Here is a 21,730-nt window from a genome sequence, read left to right as displayed (position 1 = left end):
ATTGGCTAAGTGACAGGAAAGAGAGAGTAGTGGTGAATGGTAATGTTTCGGACTGGAGGGAGGTATACAGTGGCGCTCTAGGGGTCAGTACTCAGACCACTGCTTTTTTTGATATATATTAATAACTTGGACTTGGGTGTACAGGGCACAATTTCAAAACTTGCAGATGACACAAAACTTGGACGTGTAATGAACACAAGGAGGCTAGTAATAAACTTCAAGAGGACATAGATGGGCTGGTGGAATGGGCGAGCACATGGCAGATGAAATTTAACGCAGAGAAGTGTGAAGTGATACATTTTGGCAGGAAAAATGAGGAGAGGCAATTTAAACCAATGGTACAATTCTAAAGGGGGCGCAGGAACAGAGAGACCCGGGGGTATATGCACACAAATCTTAGAAGACGGCAGGACAGGTTGAAACAGCGGTTAAAAAAGTATATGGGATCCTGGGCTTTATATTATAGAGGCATAGAGTACAAAAGCAAGGAAGTTATGTTGAACCGTTATAAAACACTGGTTCGGCCACAGCTGGAGTATTGTGTCCAATTCTGGGCACCGCACTTTCGGAAGGATATGAAGACCTTAGAGAGGGTGCAGAAAAGATTTACTAGAATGGTTCCAGGGATGAGGGACTTCAGTTACGTGGATAGACTGGAGAAGCTGGAGTAGTTCTCCTTAAAGCAGAAAAGGTTGAGAGGAGATTTGATAGAGGTATTCAAAATCATGACGGGTCTAGATAGAGAGAAACTGTTCCTATTTCCTATATAGATTTAAGATGATTGGCAAAAGAACCCACGGCGACATGAGGAAAAACTTTTTTACACAGCGAGTGGTTATGATCTGGAATACATTGGGGGTGGTGGAGGCAGATTCAATCATGGCTTTCAAAAAGGAATTGGATAAATACTTGAAGGGAAAAAATTTACAGGGCTACTGGGAAAGAGTGGGGGAGTGGGACTAACTGGACTGCTCTTACAAAGAACCGGCATGGGCTCAATGGGCCGAATGGTCTCCTTCTGCGCTGTAACCATTCCATGATAAGCTCACATGCCCCTTTCATTTATTCCAATTTCTTTAAGGACTGAAGACTATAAAGGGCCATCTCCATTAGGCAAAACCTTTGGCCCAAAGGTTACATACTTCTTACCCAACTGTACCTCTGATACCCATTAATATTAATGTCTGACAAAACTTCCTCCCTAGATCAGTTATTCCACATGTTTACCATGCTCTTCATGAAGATCTTGTATCTTAAATTTGCATTCATCCATTCTTGCCGAAGTGTGACTCTCTGTCACCTTTTAAGTTGACTTTTTCCAATAATGTAATAATGTAAGCATCCTTAGTGTCCTTAATTTTTCTTCTTAGTCCAGATGTTCAATCCCATTTAACAACTTAGTTGTACTTCTTTGTAGTCACAGGACTTAACCCCCACCCCAACAACCCACCATGTTACAGTGCTGACAACCGTACACAATACCAGGAAGTCGAGATCCATGCTGTCTCATTTCATGACTCCTCTTCCAATCCACTGTAGTTGTGCAAACACAGGGTTAATGACATCCTGCTGTCCATTCTGATAATATTTTGGTCTCTTAATCATGAATATTGCTTAAATGGTGCAGTGTCTCAAACCCATTCACCTTCCCAATGCCAGTGTAAGCACACTGTCAGTAATGAACCAATGATTGGAGATCACATTTGTGTAATCCTGATAGGATTTTCTCCAGAATTACAACAGAATCTTTAAAGCATTTAACCATTTGGTTCATATCTATACTTGTCTTTAACGTTGCATAATGCTGGTGCCTGTTAAAAGATCTGTAGCAAAATTTTCTGTTAATATGGAGGATTGAATTTTCAACAGGAAGTGAAGCTCAAATTTACAACCACCAGGATAAGAAGCCCATTGTCCAGCTGAATACAGGAAGTACAGAGGATGCCTAAAAAAGGAAAGAAGAGGGGCAAAGAGAGAGTATGAGAAAAAGGAACCCAAAAGTCATCTTTAAACATTAAAATAGTAAAAAGGTAGTCAAGGGAAGGGTGGGGTTACTTAGGGACAAAAAAGGAAATCTTCTTGTGGCAGCAGAGGGTATGGCTGAAGTCATAAATCCTTTGCATCGGTCTTCACGAGAGAAGACGATGCTGCCAATGTAGTAGTAAAGGAGGAGGTTGTACGATATTGGAGAGGATACAAATAGATAAAGAGGAGGTACTTAAAAGGTTGACAATACTCAAAGTAGAAATCCATCCTAGGTTACTGAGGGAAGTAAGGGTGCAAATTGCAGAGACTATGCCCACAATCTTCCAATCTTCCTTAGATAAGGGAGTGGTGCCAGAAGACTGAGGATTGCAAATGTTACACCCCTATTCAAAAAAGGGGAGAGGGATAAACCTGGCATTTACAGGCCAGTCAGACTAACAAAGGTGGTGGGGAAACTTTTAGGGACAATAATCCGGGACAAAATTAATTGGCGCTTGGAAAAGTATGGGCTAATAAATGAAAGTCAGCATGGATTTGTTAAAAGAAAATTGTGTTACATCGAATTACATCGAAACTACAGCACAGAAACAGGCCATTTGGCCAAAGTGGTCCATGCTGGCGTTTATGTTTGACTCCCTACTTCATCTAACCCTATCTGGATACCCTTCTATCCCTTCTCCCTCATGTGCTTATCTAGCTTCCTCCTAAATGCATCTATGCTATTTGCCTCAACTACTCCTTGTGATAGCGTGTCCAACATTCTTACCACTTTTTGGGTAATGAAGTTTCTCCTGAATTCCCTATTAAATTTATTAGCGACTATTATATATTCATGACCACTAGTTTTGGACTCCCTCACAATTGGAAATATTTTCTCTACGTCTACCCTATCAAACCCTACCATTATCTTAAAGACCTCTATCAGGTCACCCCTCAGCTTTTTCTTTCCTAGAGAAAAGAGTCCCAGCCTGTTCAACCTTTCCTGATAAGGACATCCTCTCAGTTCTGGTATCATCCTTGTGAATCTTTTTTGCACCCTCTCCAATACCTCAATATTTTTATAATATGGAGACCAGAACTGTGCACAATACTCCGTGTGATCTAATCTAGGTTCTATACAAGTTTAATATAACTTATGTGCTTTTCAATTCTATCCCTCTAGAAATGAACCCTAGTGCTTGATTTGCCTTTTTTATGGCCTTGTTAATCTGCGTCATTACTTCTAGTGATTTGTGTATCTGCACCGTGAGATCCCTTTGCTTTTCTCTATTCCGTTTAGACTCTTATTATCCAAGCAGTACATGGCCTCCTTATTCTTCCTACCAAAATGCACCAGCTCACACTTATCTATATTGAAATTCATTTGCCAATTACACGCCCATTCCGCAAGTTTGTTAAAGTCCTCTTGCATTTTGACGCATTCTTCCTTTGTATTAACTCCAACCCCCGATTTGGTATCATCCGCAAATTTTGAAATTGCACTTCCGATTCCGGAATCCAAATCGTTAATGTAAATTGTGAACAGCAGCGATCCCAGTGGAACACCACTTCCCATCTTTTGCCAATCTGACTAGCTACCCTTAACCCCTATTCTCTGTTTTCTGTTTTGTAGCCAGCTTGCTATCCATTCTGCTACCTGTCGCCTGACTCCACATGCTCTGACCTTAGCCATGAGTCGACAAGCCTTTTGAAAATACAAATATATTGCATCTACTGCATTACCCTTGTCTACCCTTTCTGTTACTACTTCAAATAATTCAATAAGGTGAGTCAAGCATGACTTTCCCTTCTGACTTGATTGAGTTCTTTGGTGAAGTAGCAAGAGGGTTGATGAGCATAGTGCAGTTGATGTGTATATGGTCTTTCAAAAAGCATTTGATAAACTACCACGTGATAGACCTGCTAGCCAAATTGAAGCCCATGGGATTAAAGGGATAGTGGCCTTGTGGATGTGAAATTGGCTAAGGGATAGAAAGCAGAGTGTAGTGGTGAAGGGTTGTTTTTCAGACTGGAGGGTAGTATGCAGTTGTGTTCTCCAGGCTTCGGTATCTTTTTGATATATATTAATGACCTGGACTTGGTTATACAAGGTATAATTTCAAAATTTGCAAACTCGGAAATGTAGTAAATAATGTGGCGGATGGTAACAGACTTAAGGAGGACATAGACTGGTGAAATGGGCAGACACATGGCAGATGAAATTTAGCACAGAGAAGTGTGAAGTGATACATTTTGGTAGGAAGAATGAGGAGAGGAAATATAAACTAAATGATACAATTTTAACAGGGGTACAGGAACAGAGAGACCTGGGGGTGTATGTACATAATTCTTTGAAGGTGGCAGGACAAGTTGAGAAGGCTGTTAAAAAAGTATATGGGATTCTTGGCTTTATTAATAGAGGCATAGAGTACAAAAGCAAGGAAGTTATGCCAAACCTTTATAAAACACTAGTTAGGCCTCATCTGGAGTATTGTGTTCAATTCTGGTCATCACACTTTATGAAGGATGTCAAGACTTTCGAGAGGGTGCAGAAGAAATTTACTAGAATGGTACCAAGGATGAGGGACTTCAGTTATGTTGAGAGTCTGGAGAATCTGGGGTTATTCTTCCTAGAGCAGAGAATTGTAAACAATTTTACAACACCAAGTTATAGTCCAGCAATTTTATTTTAAATTCACAAGCTTTCGGAGGCTTCCCCCTTCGTCAGGTGAACGATGTGAAATTTCAGTCCATCACCGGCATCTCCACATCATGACTACCATAGAGCAGAGAAGGTTAAGAAGAGATTTGATGGAGGTGTTCAAAATCATGAATAGTTTTGATAGAGCGAATAAGGAAAAACTGTTTCCAGTGGCAGACAAGTCGGTAACAGAGAACAAAGATTTAAGGTGATGGCAAAAGAACCAAAGGCGACATGAGGAAACATTTTTTGACGCAGCGAGTTGTTATGATCTGGAATGCACTGCCTGAAAGGGTGGTGGAAACAGGTTCAATAGTAAATTTCAAAAGGGAATTGGATAAATACTTGAAGGGAAAAAATTTACAGGGCTATGGGGAAAGAGCAGGGGAGGAGGACTAATTGGATAGCTCTTTCAAAGAGCAATCAGCTGCACGATGAGCTGAATGGCCTCCTTCTGTGCTGTACCATACTATGATACTACTATGATTGAACATGGTAATGTAATCTCTTTTGATTCAGTGTCAACAGTTGCTGCTCAGTGTTTTCCATAGTTATTTCATTGTGCAATGCAGTTTATTATTCTCTAGGGTCCCAGTATGGCAGCGTATCAGCTTGGAGAATGCCTATCAAGACTTGTGCATGCTTGATAAAAGCACCTCTGTAGATTGGCCATCTTATAGAATGTTTAGGCGCTAAATTGGGTCGTGTAGTACCTGTTGTTTCGGCGCTACACGGCCTCTCTGACATCCAGGATGGCGTCTTGGATGCGCGCACACATTTCCAGCGTGACATGCGCCAGACACCATCTTGGTATAGGAGTTAGCACAGGTGCAGATAACGAATGCTGGAATCATGTAAAGGAGGGAGAAAATGGCATCAATCAGTGTGCAACGCTGATTTGAAGTGATAAGTCCCAAAATGGTGTCTAACGCTCAACTCAACGCACAGTCTTAACCCCGACCATCTGACGTGCCTGGAGGACCCCCCGACCCCGGCGCTATTTAAAGGGACCATGCAGGATTTATAGGATAGTGGCTGGATTATTGCTTCTAGCTCCAGAGACATTTGTAACTGTTTTGGAGGTCTCCTACAATTGAATACTAGGCTGCGGGGACATAGCCTAACATTTAGAGCCAGGACGTGCAGGAGTGAAGTTAGGAAATGCTTCTACGCGCAAAGGGTGGAAGATGTTTGGAACGCTTTTCTGCAGACAACAGTTGATGCTGGCTCACTTGTGAAAGTTAAATCTGAGATTGATAGTTTTCTGTGAACCAAGGGTATTAAGGGATATGGGGCTAAGGCAGATATATGGAGTTAGGTCACAGGTCCACCTTGATCTCATCGAATGAAGGAACAGGCTCGACGGGCTAAATGCCACAGCCACTTGTTGCCTCTTGATATGCGCCACCTTCTCCTGCAAGAAAGCGGGACGTGTGCCTTTCATGGTTGAATAGCTGCCTGTGTGTTTGGCCTGAGTTGCGGGTGGGCGGCTGGAAACTCTGGTAATGTGTAAGGGTGAGAGGAAGCGTCTGGTTGGAAGAGTTGAGTACTGATGGAAAGAGTTTGTTGGTAGGTGGGGGATGGGGTGTAGTGCGTGGTGCAGTTGGTAGGAGACGCCACTTGACAGTTGACCTCGCTCACCTTGAGCACTCATGTCAAAGCATTGAACTTCTTCCTGCACTGCATCCATGTTTATGATGCTGTGCGCCTGGTATTGACTTTGTCCCCCGCTGCCTCCCACTGCCTTTTGGATCTATATCTGAAGGGCCTTGGGCCCTCCCCCCCCCCCCCCCCCCCACCCCCCCTCCCCCCGCAGACATAGGATGACCCTCCTTCTGTCCACCTCTTGCACCAAGGTCTCCAGTGCATCAGCAGAGACCCTTGGTGCATGCACTCTCACAGACCTGGTACCAACTCAGATCAGCAGATTGGTGAGGCCTGGTATGCAGATTGGAGGATGTGGGATTTACTAGTGCGTAACCTTTATTCAATGTTTTAACATAACTCATCAATGTGTAAACATAGGGATGGGACCTGCATCTGTGTTTTACGTGTGTGATGTCTGATCTCTGTTCAGACTCCGTGCAGACAGTAGACTGTTATTTTCAGCAAATAACAGGTACCAGCTACCTTAAAGGGAGGATGTTTCTTAGAAATCTCTTAAAGTGTTTGAACTCCCTTTGGTGGTGGCAAGTGCGAATTGCATTGATTCCACATGCAAGGCCTGGAATGGATCGCTGATTGCAGGTATGTTCTCGGGTGGGCTGAAACTTGCGTCCTGCCTGCGCAAGGGCCATTGGGTGCGGGGTAATAGCACATCACGCTACCTGCGCCCAAAAACGGCCCCAATCCAATTTTTCCCCCATAGAATCTTACAGCACAGAAAGAGGCCTTTCGGCCTATTGTACTTGTGCCAGCTCTTTGAAAGAGCTATCCAATTAGTCCCACTCCCCCGCTGTTTCCCCATAGCCCCGCAAATGTTTCCTTTCCTTTCCTTTTCAAGTATTTATCCAATTCCCTTTTGCAAGTTACTATTGAATCTGCTTCCACCACTGTTTTAAAAAAAAATTCTCCTCATTGTAAGAGATTCAGAAGGAAACCAAATCAATATGGTGTGTAGCGAGTATATTTTATTAATAGCAGATTTAAAAGAACACATAGCAGTTAAGGTTAACAAGCTGACTCACTAGCACTGCACGTTTCTTACGTTCAAGAACTGCCCAGTAATTTCAACAAATTTAAGCGATTAATACAACAGAGATGATGTTACCCAGTTCTGCAGGGAGGAGCGTTGATGTCAGGACTCTCCCTTCTCTGCCTCAACATTTGGAACTTCTTGTACTGTTTTATACTTTGCCTTATCTTGTTGTTTGTATTCTTTTCAGTCTAGCTGTTGTGGGAGATTGATAGCCGCTAGATCTAATCAAGGGCTCCAATAACTGCCAGATCTCATCAAGGACTTCCCCCCTGCCCCCCCCTCCTGCCCTTGTCTTGTTATTTGCAGTCTATCACTCTGGCTATTGTGGGAGATTGATAGCTGCTACATCTAATCATGGCCTCTATAACTGCCAGATCTAATCAAGTATTTTGCCCCTCGTCTTGTTATTCGCAGCCCGTTAATTTGGCTATTGTGGGAGATTGATAGCTTGCTAGATTGCTAGATCTAACCAAGGACTTCCCCCCCCCCCCCCCCCCTGTTTTGTTATTCGCAGCCCGTTTTTCTGGCTATTGTGGGAGATTGATAGCTTGCTAGAACTAATTAAGGACTTCTAGGTCTGTTGGAAAAGCATATTGGGATACTTAGCCTTCAATATGTAAAATATTTAAATAAGGAAATATAGGTGTTCTGGGCTATATCTCACATCATCTCCTCTCTGGTTCTTTTGCCAATTTTCTTGAATCTGTGTCCCCTGGTTACCGACCCTTCTGTCAGTAGAAATGGTTTCTCCTTATTTACTCTATTAAAACCTGTCTTAATTTTGAACAACTCTATTAAATCTCCCTTTAACCTTCTCTGCTCGAATGAGAACAATCACAGCTTCTCCAGTCTCTCCACATAACTGAAGTCCCTCATCCCTGGTACCATCCGGGACAATATTAATAATCACTTGCACAAGTGTGGATTAATAAAGGAAAGCTAGCACGGATTTGTTGAAGGCAAATTGTGTTTAACTAACTTGATTGAATTTTTTGATGAGGTTAACAGAGAGGGTTGATGAGGGCAATGCGGTTAATGTGTATATGGACTTTCAAAAAGTGTTTGATAAAGTACCACATAATAGACTTGGCAGGAAAATTGAAGCCCCTGGAATAAGAGGGGCAGTGGCAGCATGAATACGAAATTGGCCGAGTGACAGGAAACAGAGATTAGTGGTGAACAGTTGTTTTTTGGATTGGAGGAAGGTGTACAGTGGTGTTCTCCAGGGGTCGGTACTAGGACCATTGCTTTTTTTGATATATATTAATGACTTGGATATGGGTGTACAGGGCACAATTTCAAAATTTGCAGCTGACACAAAACTTGGAAGTGTAGTAAACAGTGAGGAGGCTAGTAATAGACTTCAAGAGGACATAGACAGGCTGGTGGAATGGGCAGACACATGGCAGATGAAATTTAATGCAGAGAAGTGTGAAGTGATACATTTTGGCAGGAAGAATGAGGAGAGGCAATATAAACTAAATGGTACAATTCTAAGGGGGGTGCAGGAACTGAGAGATCCAGGGCGGGGGGTATATGTGCACAAATCTTTGAAGGTGGCAGAACAGGTTGAGAAAGCGGTTTAAAAAAAAGCATATGGGTTCCTGGGCTTTATAAACAGGCATAGAGTACAAAAACAAGGAAGTTACGATGAACCTTTGAAAACACTGGTTCGGCCACAGCTGGAGTATTGTGTCCAATTCTGGGCACCACACTTTAGGAAGGATGTGAAGGCCTTAGAGAGGGTGCAGAAAAGATTTATTAGAATGGTTCCAGGGATGAGGGACTTCAGTTACGTGGATAGACTGGAGATGCTGGGGCAGTTCTCCTTAGAGCAGAGAAGATTACGAGGAGATTTGATAGAAGTGTTCAAAATCATAAAGGGTTTATATAAAGTAAATAAAGAGAAACTGTTCCCATTGGCAGAAGGGTTGAGAACAGAGAACACAGATTTAAGGTGATTGGCAAAAGAACCAAAAGCGACATGAGGAAAAACTTTTTTACGCAGTGCGTAGTTATAATCTGGAATGCGCTGCCTGAAAGAGTGTTGGAAGCAGATTCAATCATGGCTTTCAAAAGGGAATTGTTTAAATACTTGAAGGGAAAAAATTTTCAGGGCTACAGGGAAAGAGTGGGGGAATGGGATTAACTGGATTGCTCTTACAAAAAGCCAGCACGGGCTCAATGGGCCAAATGGTCTCCTTTTGTGCTGTAACCATTCTATGATTCTGTGATTCTAGTAAATCTCTTCTGCACGCTCTTCAAGGCCTTGACACCGGTACTTAAATGTGGACCTTTTACTTCTACATTTGGTTCCACCGCAAAGTGCACTGCTTCAGTGCAAAAGTTTTCAAACGGATGTCCACAAGGTCATAAAAATTCTGTCCATCTGTCATCGGGTTTCTGTATTTGTTGGCTTACTAGCATGTTATTTCTGTTAACTGTACTAATAGACATTTCCTGCAGTAATAGCACCGTTTTCTTTTGGGTAGCTAGCGCTGGCACAGGAGCGTGTCAATAATTGCAGGAGTCCTCAGGAGCGTGTCAATAATTGCAGGAGTCCTCAGGAGCGTGTCAATAATTGCAGGAGTCCTCAGGAGCGTGTCAATAATTGCAGGAGTCCTCAGGAGCGTGTCAATAATTGCAGGAGTCCTCAGGAGCGTGTCAATAATTGCAGGAGTCCTCAGGAGCGTGTCGATAATTGCAGGGCTGCACCTCGAGCGTGTCGATAACTGCAGGGCTGCACCTCAAGCGTGTCGATAACTGCAGGGCTGCACCTCGAGCGTGTCGATAACTGCAGGGCTGCACCTCGAGCGTGTCGATAACTGCAGGGCTGCACCTCGAGCGTGTCGATAACTGCAGGGCTGCACCTCGAGCGTGTCGATAACTGCAGGGCTGCACCTCGAGCGTGTCGATAACTGCAGGGCTGCACCTCGAGCGTGTCGATAACTGCAGGGCTGCACCTCGAGCGTGTCGATAACTGCAGGGCTGCACCTCGAGCGTGTCGATAACTGCAGGGCTGCACCTCGAGCGTGTCGATAACTGCAGGGCTGCACCTCGAGCGTGTCGATAATTGCAGGGCTGCACCTCGAGCGTGTCGATAATTGCAGGGCTGCACCTCGAGCGTGTCGATAACTGCAGGGCTGCACCTCGAGCGTGTCGATAACTGCAGGGCTGCACCTCGAGCGTGTCGATAACTGCAGGGCTGCACCTCGAGCGTGTCGATAACTGCAGGGCTGCACCTCGAGCGTGTCGATAACTGCAGGGCTGCACCTCGAGCGTGTCGATAACTGCAGGGCTGCACCTCGAGCGTGTCGATAACTGCAGGGCTGCACCTCGAGCGTGTCGATAACTGCAGGGCTGCACCTCGAGCGTGTCGATAATTGCAGGGCTGCACCTCGAGCGTGTCGATAATTGCAGGGCTGCACCTCGAGCGTGTCGATAATTGCAGGGCTGCACCTCGAGCGTGTCGATAACTGCAGGGCTGCACCTCGAGCGTGTCGATAACTGCAGGGCTGCACCTCGAGCGTGTCGATAACTGCAGGGCTGCACCTCGAGCGTGTCGATAACTGCAGGGCTGCACCTCGAGCGTGTCGATAATTGCAGGGCTGCACCTCGAGCGTGTCGATAACTGCAGGGCTGCACCTCGAGCGTGTCGATAACTGCAGGGCTGCACCTCGAGCGTGTCGATAATTGCAGGGCTGCACCTCGAGCGTGTCGATAACTGCAGGGCTGCACCTCGAGCGTGTCGATAACTGCAGGGCTGCACCTCGAGCGTGTCGATAACTGCAGGGCTGCACCTCGAGCGTGTCGATAACTGCAGGGCTGCACCTCGAGCAGTTTTAGTGATGTTGGTTGTGGGATAAATATTGGCCAGGGCATCGGGGAGAACTCCCCTGCTCCTCTTCGAGTAGTGCCATGGGATCTTTTACATCCACTTGGGAGGAGAGATGGGGCCTCAGTTTTAGACTATAAGACTAAACTTGAGATCCAGGAATGCAATTAAAAGTAAAATTAATAATTTCTATGACTAAAAGGACTAAGAACCTTATGGTGAAGTAACGTTTGTTATACTCACTGGCAAATTTAACTGATTATCTGAATCCGACAGACACGAAAACATTCCGAGCAGTGACCTTGACAGTTATAGGATATAGTGGAAAGAAAATTGCTGGTCACAACCATGACTGTCAAAGACACAACAGTGCTGACTTTATCTACTGGACTACACATTGCTTCAGTGAACAGTAGGTTTCCTCATTTAAAAAAAATTGAAACAAACCCCGGCGCAGGCTCGATGGGCCGAATGGCCTCCTTCTGTGCCGTAACCATTCTATGAAATGATAAATGACGCGCAAATAATTGAACTGATACAGTTAAGATGGGGTTCTTCCCCTTATAAGAAATCAGTGGCTTACATCAATGTCTGAAGCATGAGATGTGCAGGAGAGGGAGGGGAAGAATCGTGGCAACAATCTGTTTTCTTTCAATATGGATATAGATATTAAGTACTGCCTCGTTTATATGGAACATCTGTTTACACAACAGATGCCTCTTCACTGGGACACACCAAACTCTTTGTATGCGCATTGAAGCACTTAAAATTAAGTGAGTACCCCTGCACTCCCCCACATATTATTCAGCCCAGTTTCAGAAAGAAGGTGGTTGTTCATAACAGTTTGTAAAATAGATGCTTGTTGATTGGTAGAAGATTTTTTAAATATTTAAATTCAAAAGTTTGTGCTTAAAATACTTCAGACTATTTTAAAGTTAATATTGCTGTTGGTGTACAAAGCTCCGTTAGCATTTTGAAAGGCGATGTAGCTCTCCAGTAAGCCCACTGGGAAAAGGCCCCACTGGTGCTGCACTGAGCTCAAAAGAACGGAATGCCCCAGGTTTGATCCCTGACCTGTGCTAAGTTACCTGATTCCCGACTGAGGCAATGACTGAGATGCTACATTTGGCCTCAGTGTCTTCCACAGTTGAGTAGTCAGGTGAAACCCACTGTCTCGGCTTATGCTACAAGAACAACTATTTGGGCGTGGTACTGAATGGCTTGTGGAACTATGTCCCAGCAAGGAGTGGATGGCTTCAAGCGAGAAAGGGAACATTTTGAAGGGGAAACAAATGCTTTGTAATCATGTGAAACCCAGTGACCCAAATTACCCAGTCTTGGTATAAAGTCTTGCTTTTTTATTCAGCTCACTCAGTATGCATGCCACACAAACATTCATTTGAAAAGTGGACCACAATCAAGAACTGGGCTACCTTATTTTAACAGTAGCTGACAATGTAACCTGGAGGTAGATCATTAATGCAGGATTTAAAATGTGAAAGAGTTGCTTGCACATAATTGAAATGGGTCAGTGTGAAAAAGAGTTTTGCTCGAGACTGCCTCAGCAGTTCGATATAATCTGGGTTTTGTCTGAGTTCAGATCCCTATTGTGTCTTTAATAACTTTAGCTGATGGGACTGTGACATGCAGGATGTGCTCTGAATGCATGTTATCCTTGTGCACTGGACTAGAACATAAGGTGGCATCATCTGCAGGAGAGACTGCACAAGCAGTCTGAAAGATGTACAATGTTTCAGAATAGGAAAATAAACCAATTTGGGATCAAAAAAAAGTATGCTGAAATTCTGAAGCTGAAACAGAAAATGTTTCAAATACACAGAAGGTCCCTCAGCATCCAAAAAAGCAAAGTTATGTTAATGTTTTTGGGTGGAGACCTTCACCATATTTGTTAGTTTCAGGATCTCTGTACTCCCTTCAGCCCTACCTCTAACTCTGCTCTACTGTGCATCCCCCTTCCTCTGCTTCATTAGTGGCAGAACCTTCAGCTAACATGCCCCTAGGCTCGAAAAGTATCTCCCAAAACATAGACCCCTTGTGAATTTGTGAGGACAACTCAAATTAATTATAAAGCAGTCTGGGCACTGATTGGGCCATGAACTGGTAATGTTCAGGCTGTGGGGGTGGGATATCTAGTGCAACAGCATATTTAAAGAGCTGCTGCTGCACCTTAAAGGGGCAGACACGATTTGAGCACTGGAAGCATGTTAGAGCAGATGGCTGAGGGTAGTGCAAGGGCCCAGGAAGGAGGGAGGACTGGGCCCTTGACAGAGATCCTGAGGGAGCTGCAGCAAAGGAGGGCTGCCATCATCAGAAGTTTGCTGCCTGGAAAGAGGGGACAGAGCAGGTGAACGCTGTTTCACATGTGAGGAGATCATCGGCCCAGAAAAAAAGATAGGACATGTTAAGGAAATTTGACAGGTGAAGTGTACCCTGAATGCAGTTGCTTCGTGACTTGGATTCTTAACAATCTCACAGAATCATAAGACAGCCCAAATTGATGCACAGCACACCTTCCAGCTTGCAAAGAAATTCAAAGATGTGGTTTAGATCAGAAGACATAGACCAAATAATGCTTCCACCAATAGACCCTTGTACGTTGCGTGCTCATTTGATTCATGTGTTGTGAGGCAGCTGGCCATGTGCTTAACAATGTCAGGGCTCTTCCTACTTGCAACATTTCAATCTGTTTATGCTAGAGAAGCCCTTAATAGCCTAGCAACTGGTGATGGTCCCACTAGTATGAACCCCCAAACCACCTTGAGGGAATAATCCTGCAAATAGTCATTTGCTGGGGGTAGTTGGAAAGGGTCATGCAGCAGGGTGTCTCACTTTCACAGGCAGAAACGCTTCAATGCTGCTTTTTCTTCCTCCCCCTCAGGCACTTTGTCAACCCCAAATTTAGCTTGCTTCACACCACGTAGCATGGTATGTATTGGCCACTCACTATTGTTACAAGGAGTGTTTCTCCCATACTTTTTGATGTTTGTTTGACTTGTGCTTCCATGGGCATCACCCAGCTGTATGCCCAGAGAATGCTAATCCTACCATCTCACAGTATACAGCACCATTCACTACACCCGTTGTAAGCACCAGCACATGGATATCTACTCCAGGGAATTCAGATTTCGACTGCAAGGAGGGAATGCCCGGTGAATTACACAGTGCCATCAGTTCATGGAATCATTTGAAAGTGTGCGAAGCACCCTACAAGGTGTGATGGCTATTATGAAGGAGTACACTAGCCATATCTGAGATGTTTGATCACTTCACAGAACTACAATTCACTCTGAAGTGGCTTGCAAAATCAGGGTCATCTTTAGCACAGCCCGTCTTGACAGATGCCCTAACCTCAGCTGTGGGTTCACTGGGAACTATTTAACTAATGCTATCTTGGGCTCCAGTGTCTGAGAGTCTATCCTGTATGGATTCACCCTACCAGGGGACCGACTGGACAGTACCCTAACATAGTTGTTTCCATGATCTTATTGTAGCCCTGCAGTCTGTTCCCATACTAATCAGAGGACATGCAGTGATACTGCCCAGCAGCAGCGCCATGGCAGGAAGAGGTACAGGTAGTGAAGCTGTCTCTTGGTCACCCAATATCCGTTCTATACCGCTGATGCACTGAAATGACCCATGCTAATCCATGTAGGTCAAGGCAGCTACCAAAGCATCGGATGTGATGCCGGCAGTTATAAGGCCATCTTAGGACTCAGTAGAAAAAGGTAAATGGCCACCTCCATCCCGGGAGCCTGGGGAAGAATGGCTTGGAAAAGCAATAATGAACAGCAAATTGCTTCCCAAGAGGCACTTTTACACTTGCCTAAAAAAATTGCATCTATCCCTGGGGAGTGTCTTGCTTTCTCCCTTTTAACATTTGGCATTTGATGCTAGTCTCTATAATACTGGTCTCTGTAATACTGCTGCATAATGTGGAGATCGAATTGCTTTAATCGAGAGCAAATGCTGGGAACTGGGTGCTTTATTTGTTTACTGGACCGGATGGCCCTTACGCAAAGCCAGATTCTTAAGCCCAGGTTTCTGTGGGTCTGCAATTCCTTTTGTTCCTGTTAGGTCATGTCCTTTATATTGTAGTGTGTGGCCAGTGGAGGAGGACCTTTGGTTACCTTCATCACCCAGCTGTAGAATCAAACAGGCCAGGGTACAAATTGCCTTTTCCAGCTAAAGCAACTATGTGTGATGTGGAGAGGCAAAAGAAACATCGTAGCTGAGATCATAGGCCTACATTTATGAACTTCATAAGATGTGAGCAGCTGTGAAGCATAAGAACATGAAAATGCCTTTACTAATGTACATTTGGAAAGCCATTTTTTATTTAACTGAGAAACCTAGATGCAGGATCCCTCCAAGGCTTAAAAGAGTAGGAGAGAAAATGAGATAAATCGGGGAGTAGTGATGAGAATAAGAAAGACTGAGCGGATGGGGCAAAGAGAGTTTTAAAAAAAAGTCAGAATATTGAAAATACTTTGTGGTACTATCCCAGGCAATGTAGGAGCATTTAATGCAGGTAATTTCTGAGGCCTCTTTTAATGGTGTGATTACACCATAGATTATATTCACTCGAGTTTAGAAGAATGAGAGGTGATCTCATCGAAACATATAAAATTCTAACAGGACTAGACAGACTGGATGCAGGGGAGGATGTTCCCAATGGCTGGGGAGTCCAGATCCAGGGGTCACAGTCTCAGGGTACGGGGTATGCCATTTAGAACCGAGATGAGAAATTTCTTCACTCAGAGGGTGATGAACCTGTGGAATTTTGTACCACAGAAGGCAGTGGAGGCCAAGTCATTAGATGTATTCAAGAAAGAGATAGATATATTTCTTAATGCGAAAGGGATCAAGGGATATGGGGAAAAAGCAGGAACAGGATACAGAGTTAGACGATCAGCCATGATCATTTTGAATGGCTGAGCAGGCCCGAAGGGCCGAATGGCCTACTCTTGCTCCTATTTTCTATGTTTCTATGTTTCCATTACATCTGTAACATCAGTTCTAATAGATCATCACTTGCCTCCTCAGCTGCAAGTACCAAGTGTTAAAGGCTTTGACTTTGCCAAGCAGCATATTGGACAACACGGTAAAGACGACATACTCGTCATCCACGAAGGGCATCCACCTGTCCCAGCAAAAGACAGCACACCGTCTGAGAATGGCGATGTGTCCAGTCCTCAGCCGAAGGCAGCTAAACTCTCCAAGGGGCTTCGGCAGAGAAGCAGGTGAGTGGACGTCATTACTCAGATCATTGAAGACTCGATAGCAGAAAGATTTCTTTTTTTTTTAACATTAAAATTAAAGTAACTGATGTGAAGTTTTTTTAGTTTATTCCTCTCATGATGTTACGTAGATAGAAATGAAAAATGGCCAAGAGTTTCAAACCAGTTGGCTTTGCTCAGTGGTGTATCACTTAGCCAGACTTAATGCAAAGCGTGATCCCTCGCATCAGAGAACTGAGTGACGAGGACAGATGGAAGAAACATTGGCTATTCAGCCTCAAATGAAGGCTCAGAGGACATAACTGAGAAAATTAAGAACGTGCAACTTGGGTGTTAAGAATCTTCAGTTTTGGCTCCTTTTTACATGTGTAAATGCTTTAGAGATGGATTTCCATCTGCAAGCAAGAGTTTGACAAGCATGATTTTTTTTTTGAAAAAGCCACTTTGGCTAATTCCACCCACCCCCCCCCGCCACACCCCAGGGTGCAGCCCCTCACGCTATGAGTGCAAGCAATGCGGAACCAGCCAGGTATTTCTGAGCATGGGTGGAACCAATTCCCGAGTGTGTGGGAGAAGAACCTGATAGTTAATTTGAGGCTCTGCTGCAAACGTGCACGGGCATCATTATAACCCCAATATCGGTCCCGTGGCGACTTTCCCTTGTTTCCTCGCTGATCCCATCTGTGTGTGCTTCTCGCCCATTTAAGACATGCCATTGATTGAAGAATATCCATTCCAAGAGCTGGCACTCCAAGCATCAACCCACTTCTTTCCGCTCCCTTCCCCATCGTCTCTGGAAAAGCCGGCACACCCATCCGATGTTGCCAGCACCTCCTGCCAGAGAGAAAATTAGAGCTATAGTTAAGGTCTGAAGTTGTTAGTTAATATTAAGCCCAGCTGCCTGCAGGATCCCAATTACAAAGATAAGGTGTTGTTCCTCAGGCTTGTGTTGACCCTTCCTTGACGGTGGGGGAGACGTTTATTACTTGCCCCGTGGAAAGGAGGCAACAGCACAAGAGCATACAGCATTTCTACTTGGTAGCAGTTTTCCCTAAAGTGCAGGACCTCATTGATGAGACCCATGTAGCCGGCAAGTCCTTGGCACCTGGGATTTGGTAAGGCTGTCATTCCATCAACATGCAGGTGATGTTGAACCTCAAGCACTGAATAATGCAGGTGCCTGCACAATACCCCAGCAGCAATCATGGTGCTATTGTCTTGCACCAGTCCGTGATGCCAGCACTATTTGAAGGAGCAGGCAGACTAAGAATAGCTGCTGGAGGATCAGTGCTACCTTCTGGAGCCGTGGCTTTTAACACCAATCAGGAAACCCTGAACCCAGGCCCACAGAAAGTATAATGAGGCTGTTGCATCCATCCGGATTCTGGTGGAACATACAATTGGCGTGTTGAAACAGAGATGCTGTTGGCTGAATTGATCAGTGGGCTTCTGCTCACCAGACCTGAGAATGTGTCCAAAATTATCTGTGTCCACTGTGTGCAATATAATTTTGCTACAGAGGGAGGAACCCATTTAGCCAGAAGACTAGGAAAGTTAACTGCAGCCTTGGCAGAGGAGGAAGGTGAGCAGCCAGGAAGACTGATGAGTCCATTGTTGAACTCCACTTGTGGCCCTGAATTGACAGTCCTATCATCCTTTCCTTATGACACGATTCCCGTAAGCAACTTGCTGGGCCTTATCCCCACTGCCCTTAGTATGATCCCTGCCTCTTCCCCATCCCCCATATTCTTACATCCCTGACAATATCTAGCATTTTTCAAAGAACGGGGTTGACGACTTTGGGCAGGTGGGCTGTTACCCTGAGAGGTAAATGCCTCTTTCTGCCATAGCCCATCTACTGGGTGCTCATTGTGATGACCATGTGTTTGTGTAGGGATATTCCCATGGCCACCATGAAGCCCTCTGTCAAGGCCTTTTCAAGCTGATCTCCAAACCTCTCGAGGCCGGAAGTGAGAGCCTCCTTTAAATTGAGCTCTTCATTTCCTCGTCCTGAAGTCACAGATCATTTGTAACATTCATTGTACTATAGCCGTTGCTGTTTAACATACAACAGAACCTTAATTATCCATCATAGTGGAGGGAGGCACCCCTCTTGATAGTCAAGGAAAATTGGCAGAGAATCAAGAATCAGCCTATACCTCATCTGACGTGAAGTTGTAACTTCTGATTGGTCTATTTAGATTACCTGACTGCCTAACCTGGAGTCTGTGAAAAATTAAATCAAAACATCCAATTGAATTTTAGTGGGATTATGTGAAACTAGTCTGGACTGCCACGAAAATCCTTGTAGATAATTGAGTGCGGATAATTGAGGTTCCACTGGACATACAAATCAAAAATTGGTGCTCTGCCTGTCTGTTTGTGTAGAGTTTCACCTTCAGAAGCCGAATCCACAGCCAGTGAACAGTCCAGCGGAAGAGAGTCCATTGAAGATATCCCGAGACCCCCTGTAATTCCCAGTGGTGGCAATAGACACACGGTGATCAGAAACGGTTCGTATCCTCTCACTTACTAGTCACTGCAATGTGAACTTATACATCATATATTTAGGAACACAAATAAAATTATAAATAAAGGGGTGAGACAGTCTGTTTTGGCACAGTGACTGCTTGTCTGGTTTCAAACTGACTGATTTCAGCAGTGGCCGCTCATTCTCAACAGCAAAAGCTTTGTGTGCACCTGCGAGTGGAGCTGTTTCACATTCCACGTACAAGCAAGCCCCTTTCCTGTTCCAGTGTGCAAGAGGGCTCATTTCTTGTGCACACGTAGCCCTATTTTCTGTCCATGTAAGGGTGATCACACCTGTTTCCCAGTTGAACACGTGGGCACACCTGTTTCCCAGTTGAACATGTGGGTACACTGCCAGGTGCAATTGAGTTTGCTTTGCATATACATCCTTTGAAAGGGCCTTGTCCTCTTTAGGTTTGGACTGGAAGAAATGTGACAGCCCTACATATTCCAGGTACATTGTAATTCCATGACTAGCAATAGCTAGAACTTTGCTTAGTTTGAGCATTATTGTCACATGAATCAAGTTATTATTCCAAACAATAAGTGTACCCCAACATTATTATATACACAAGTGTAGCAAACATTCTTACTTAAAGGATAAACATACCCAAACAATATTATAAAAACAATAAATGCACTCCTAACATTATTATCTAGACAATAAGTATATGCCAACAATGTTATTATATAAACAATACGTATACCCTAACACTATTATTTAAACCATAAGAGAACACCAGCAATATTATTTAAACAATAAACATACCACAACGATATAGGAACAATAAATGTTCCCGAATGATATTATAGAAATGATAACATAATGTTAGGGTATACTTAACGTTAAATTTACCCCAATGATGATATATAAATAAGTGTAGTCTAGTGATATTATCTAAACAATAAGTATACCACAGCGATATTATAAAAACACTAAGTCTATCCCAACAATGATATTATGGAAACGATAAGCGCACATCAATATTATTCTTATCTAAAGGATGTGTACCCAAGCAAAATTGTTTTATAAGCAGTAAGTGTGCCCCAAAGTATTATGTAAACACAGTAAGGCTACCCCAAAATATTATCTGAATAATAAGTGTACCTTGGCAGCCTTTGATTGAGGTTTGGCCTATTCTTACAAAGTGCTAATACAGCTGAAGCTGTAGCATCTGAAAAGCAGCACTGTGAAACTGGTAACTCGGAGTCTTACTTTACGAAACAGGAGTACAGCTATCTCCCTTGGAAGTCAAGGGTAATCAAGTTAATTTCAAGACCTTTGAAGCTGTACGTGTTCAAATGCTTGGTGGTGGTTACCATGGACACCAGGACCGGTGTTAAAAGCGTGTCAAAGAAAAATCTGCTGCTTGTTCTCTGAGTGTACTAAATGTTTAGAAAGCATGCTGGCACCCTCTGTTGGTTTGAAGTTGTTATTGGAATTGGCAGGTTTGAACAAGAGCAATTGCTTGTTATTCCAAGCATAACCATGCAAAGAAATCTTAATGCTAAACAGTTTGTCTTCATGGGCCACTTGGATGTGCACCGTGGAGCCTTGCGAATCAAGAATGAAGTTTAAGTGACTGTTGGCATTATTTTTACAGTTACAATTTGGGTACTCTCCCAATATTCTGTTTACAGCAAAAAAGCAGTTTCTATAAACAGACCCATGTCTCCCATGAATTGAACCTTCCCCTCTCATTCATGACATGAATGGAAATAGGATGCCAATGAGTCAAATATTATCCTTCACCTTGGTTTTTGAACCAGCGATTGCATTCTGTCCACTCTGAAAGATGTCTGACTAAACAGTCTTCAGGCCTAAATTGACAGTCAACTTTATTTACAAGGAGTTTGATTACACATTCAGCATGTAAAATTTCAGATGCTGACTATAATACAGTGGACCTCAGCTAGCTGCCATAATCATAGAATGATACAGCATAGAGGTAGGTCATTCGACCCATCGTGCCTGTGCCGGCTCTTTGAAAAATAGGAGCAGGAGTAAGCCATGCGGCCCCTCGAGCCTGCTCCGCCATTCAATGCTGATCTTTGACCTCAACTCCACTTTCCCGCCTGATCCCCATATCCCTTGATTCCCCTAGAGGTATGAACATAAGAATATTTCCCCATAGCCCTGCAAATTTATCCAATTTGAAAGTTATTGAATCTGCTTCCAACACCCTTTCTGGCAGTGCATTCCAATTACCTTAAATCTGAGTCCTCAGGTTACTGACCCTTCTGCCACTGGAAACAGTTTCTCCTTATTTATTCTATCAAAACCCTTCATGATTTTGAACACCTCTATCAAATCTCCCCTTAACCTTTTCTGCTGTAAGGAGAACAACCCCAAATTCTCTAGTCTCTTCGCGTAACTGAAGTCTTTCATCCCTGGTACCATTTTAATAAATCTCTTCTGCACCCTCTCTAAAGCCTTGACATCCTTCCTAAAGTGTGGTGCCCAGAATTGAACACAGAACTCCAGCTGAGGCCTAACCAGTGTTTTATAAACGTTTAGCATAACTTCCTGGCTTTTGTACTCTATGCCTCTATTTTTAAAGCCAAGGATCCCATATGCCTTTTTAACAGCCTTCTCAACTTGTCCTGCCACCTTCAAAGACTTGTGTCACTACACCCCCAGGCTACTCTGTTCCTGTACCATTTAGTTTATATTGCCTCTCCTCATTCTTCCTACCAAAATGAATCATTTCACACTTATTTGTGTTAAGTTTCACCTCTTTTTA

At 43.8% G+C, this 21,730-nt stretch overlaps 1 protein-coding gene across 2 annotated transcripts in view; it reads left to right on the top strand.

Moving 5' to 3' along the window:
• Window positions 1-21,730, top strand: part of si:ch211-1e14.1 (UPF0606 protein KIAA1549) — a 292,617-nt gene that overhangs the window by 204,170 nt on the left and 66,717 nt on the right. For both annotated transcript variants that reach the window (XM_067999910.1, XM_067999909.1), the window contains exons 11-12: window positions 16,264-16,460; window positions 18,846-18,970. In XM_067999910.1, coding sequence (XP_067856011.1) covers window positions 16,264-16,460; window positions 18,846-18,970 — 322 coding nt within the window. The remainder of the gene's footprint in view (window positions 1-16,263; window positions 16,461-18,845; window positions 18,971-21,730) is intronic.

This window comes from Heptranchias perlo, chromosome 18 (genome assembly GCF_035084215.1).
Source record: "Heptranchias perlo isolate sHepPer1 chromosome 18, sHepPer1.hap1, whole genome shotgun sequence".
NCBI lineage: Eukaryota > Metazoa > Chordata > Chondrichthyes > Hexanchiformes > Hexanchidae > Heptranchias > Heptranchias perlo.
The sequence above is the reverse complement of the archived record's forward strand: the minus strand, read 5'-3'. Positions and strand labels throughout refer to the sequence as shown.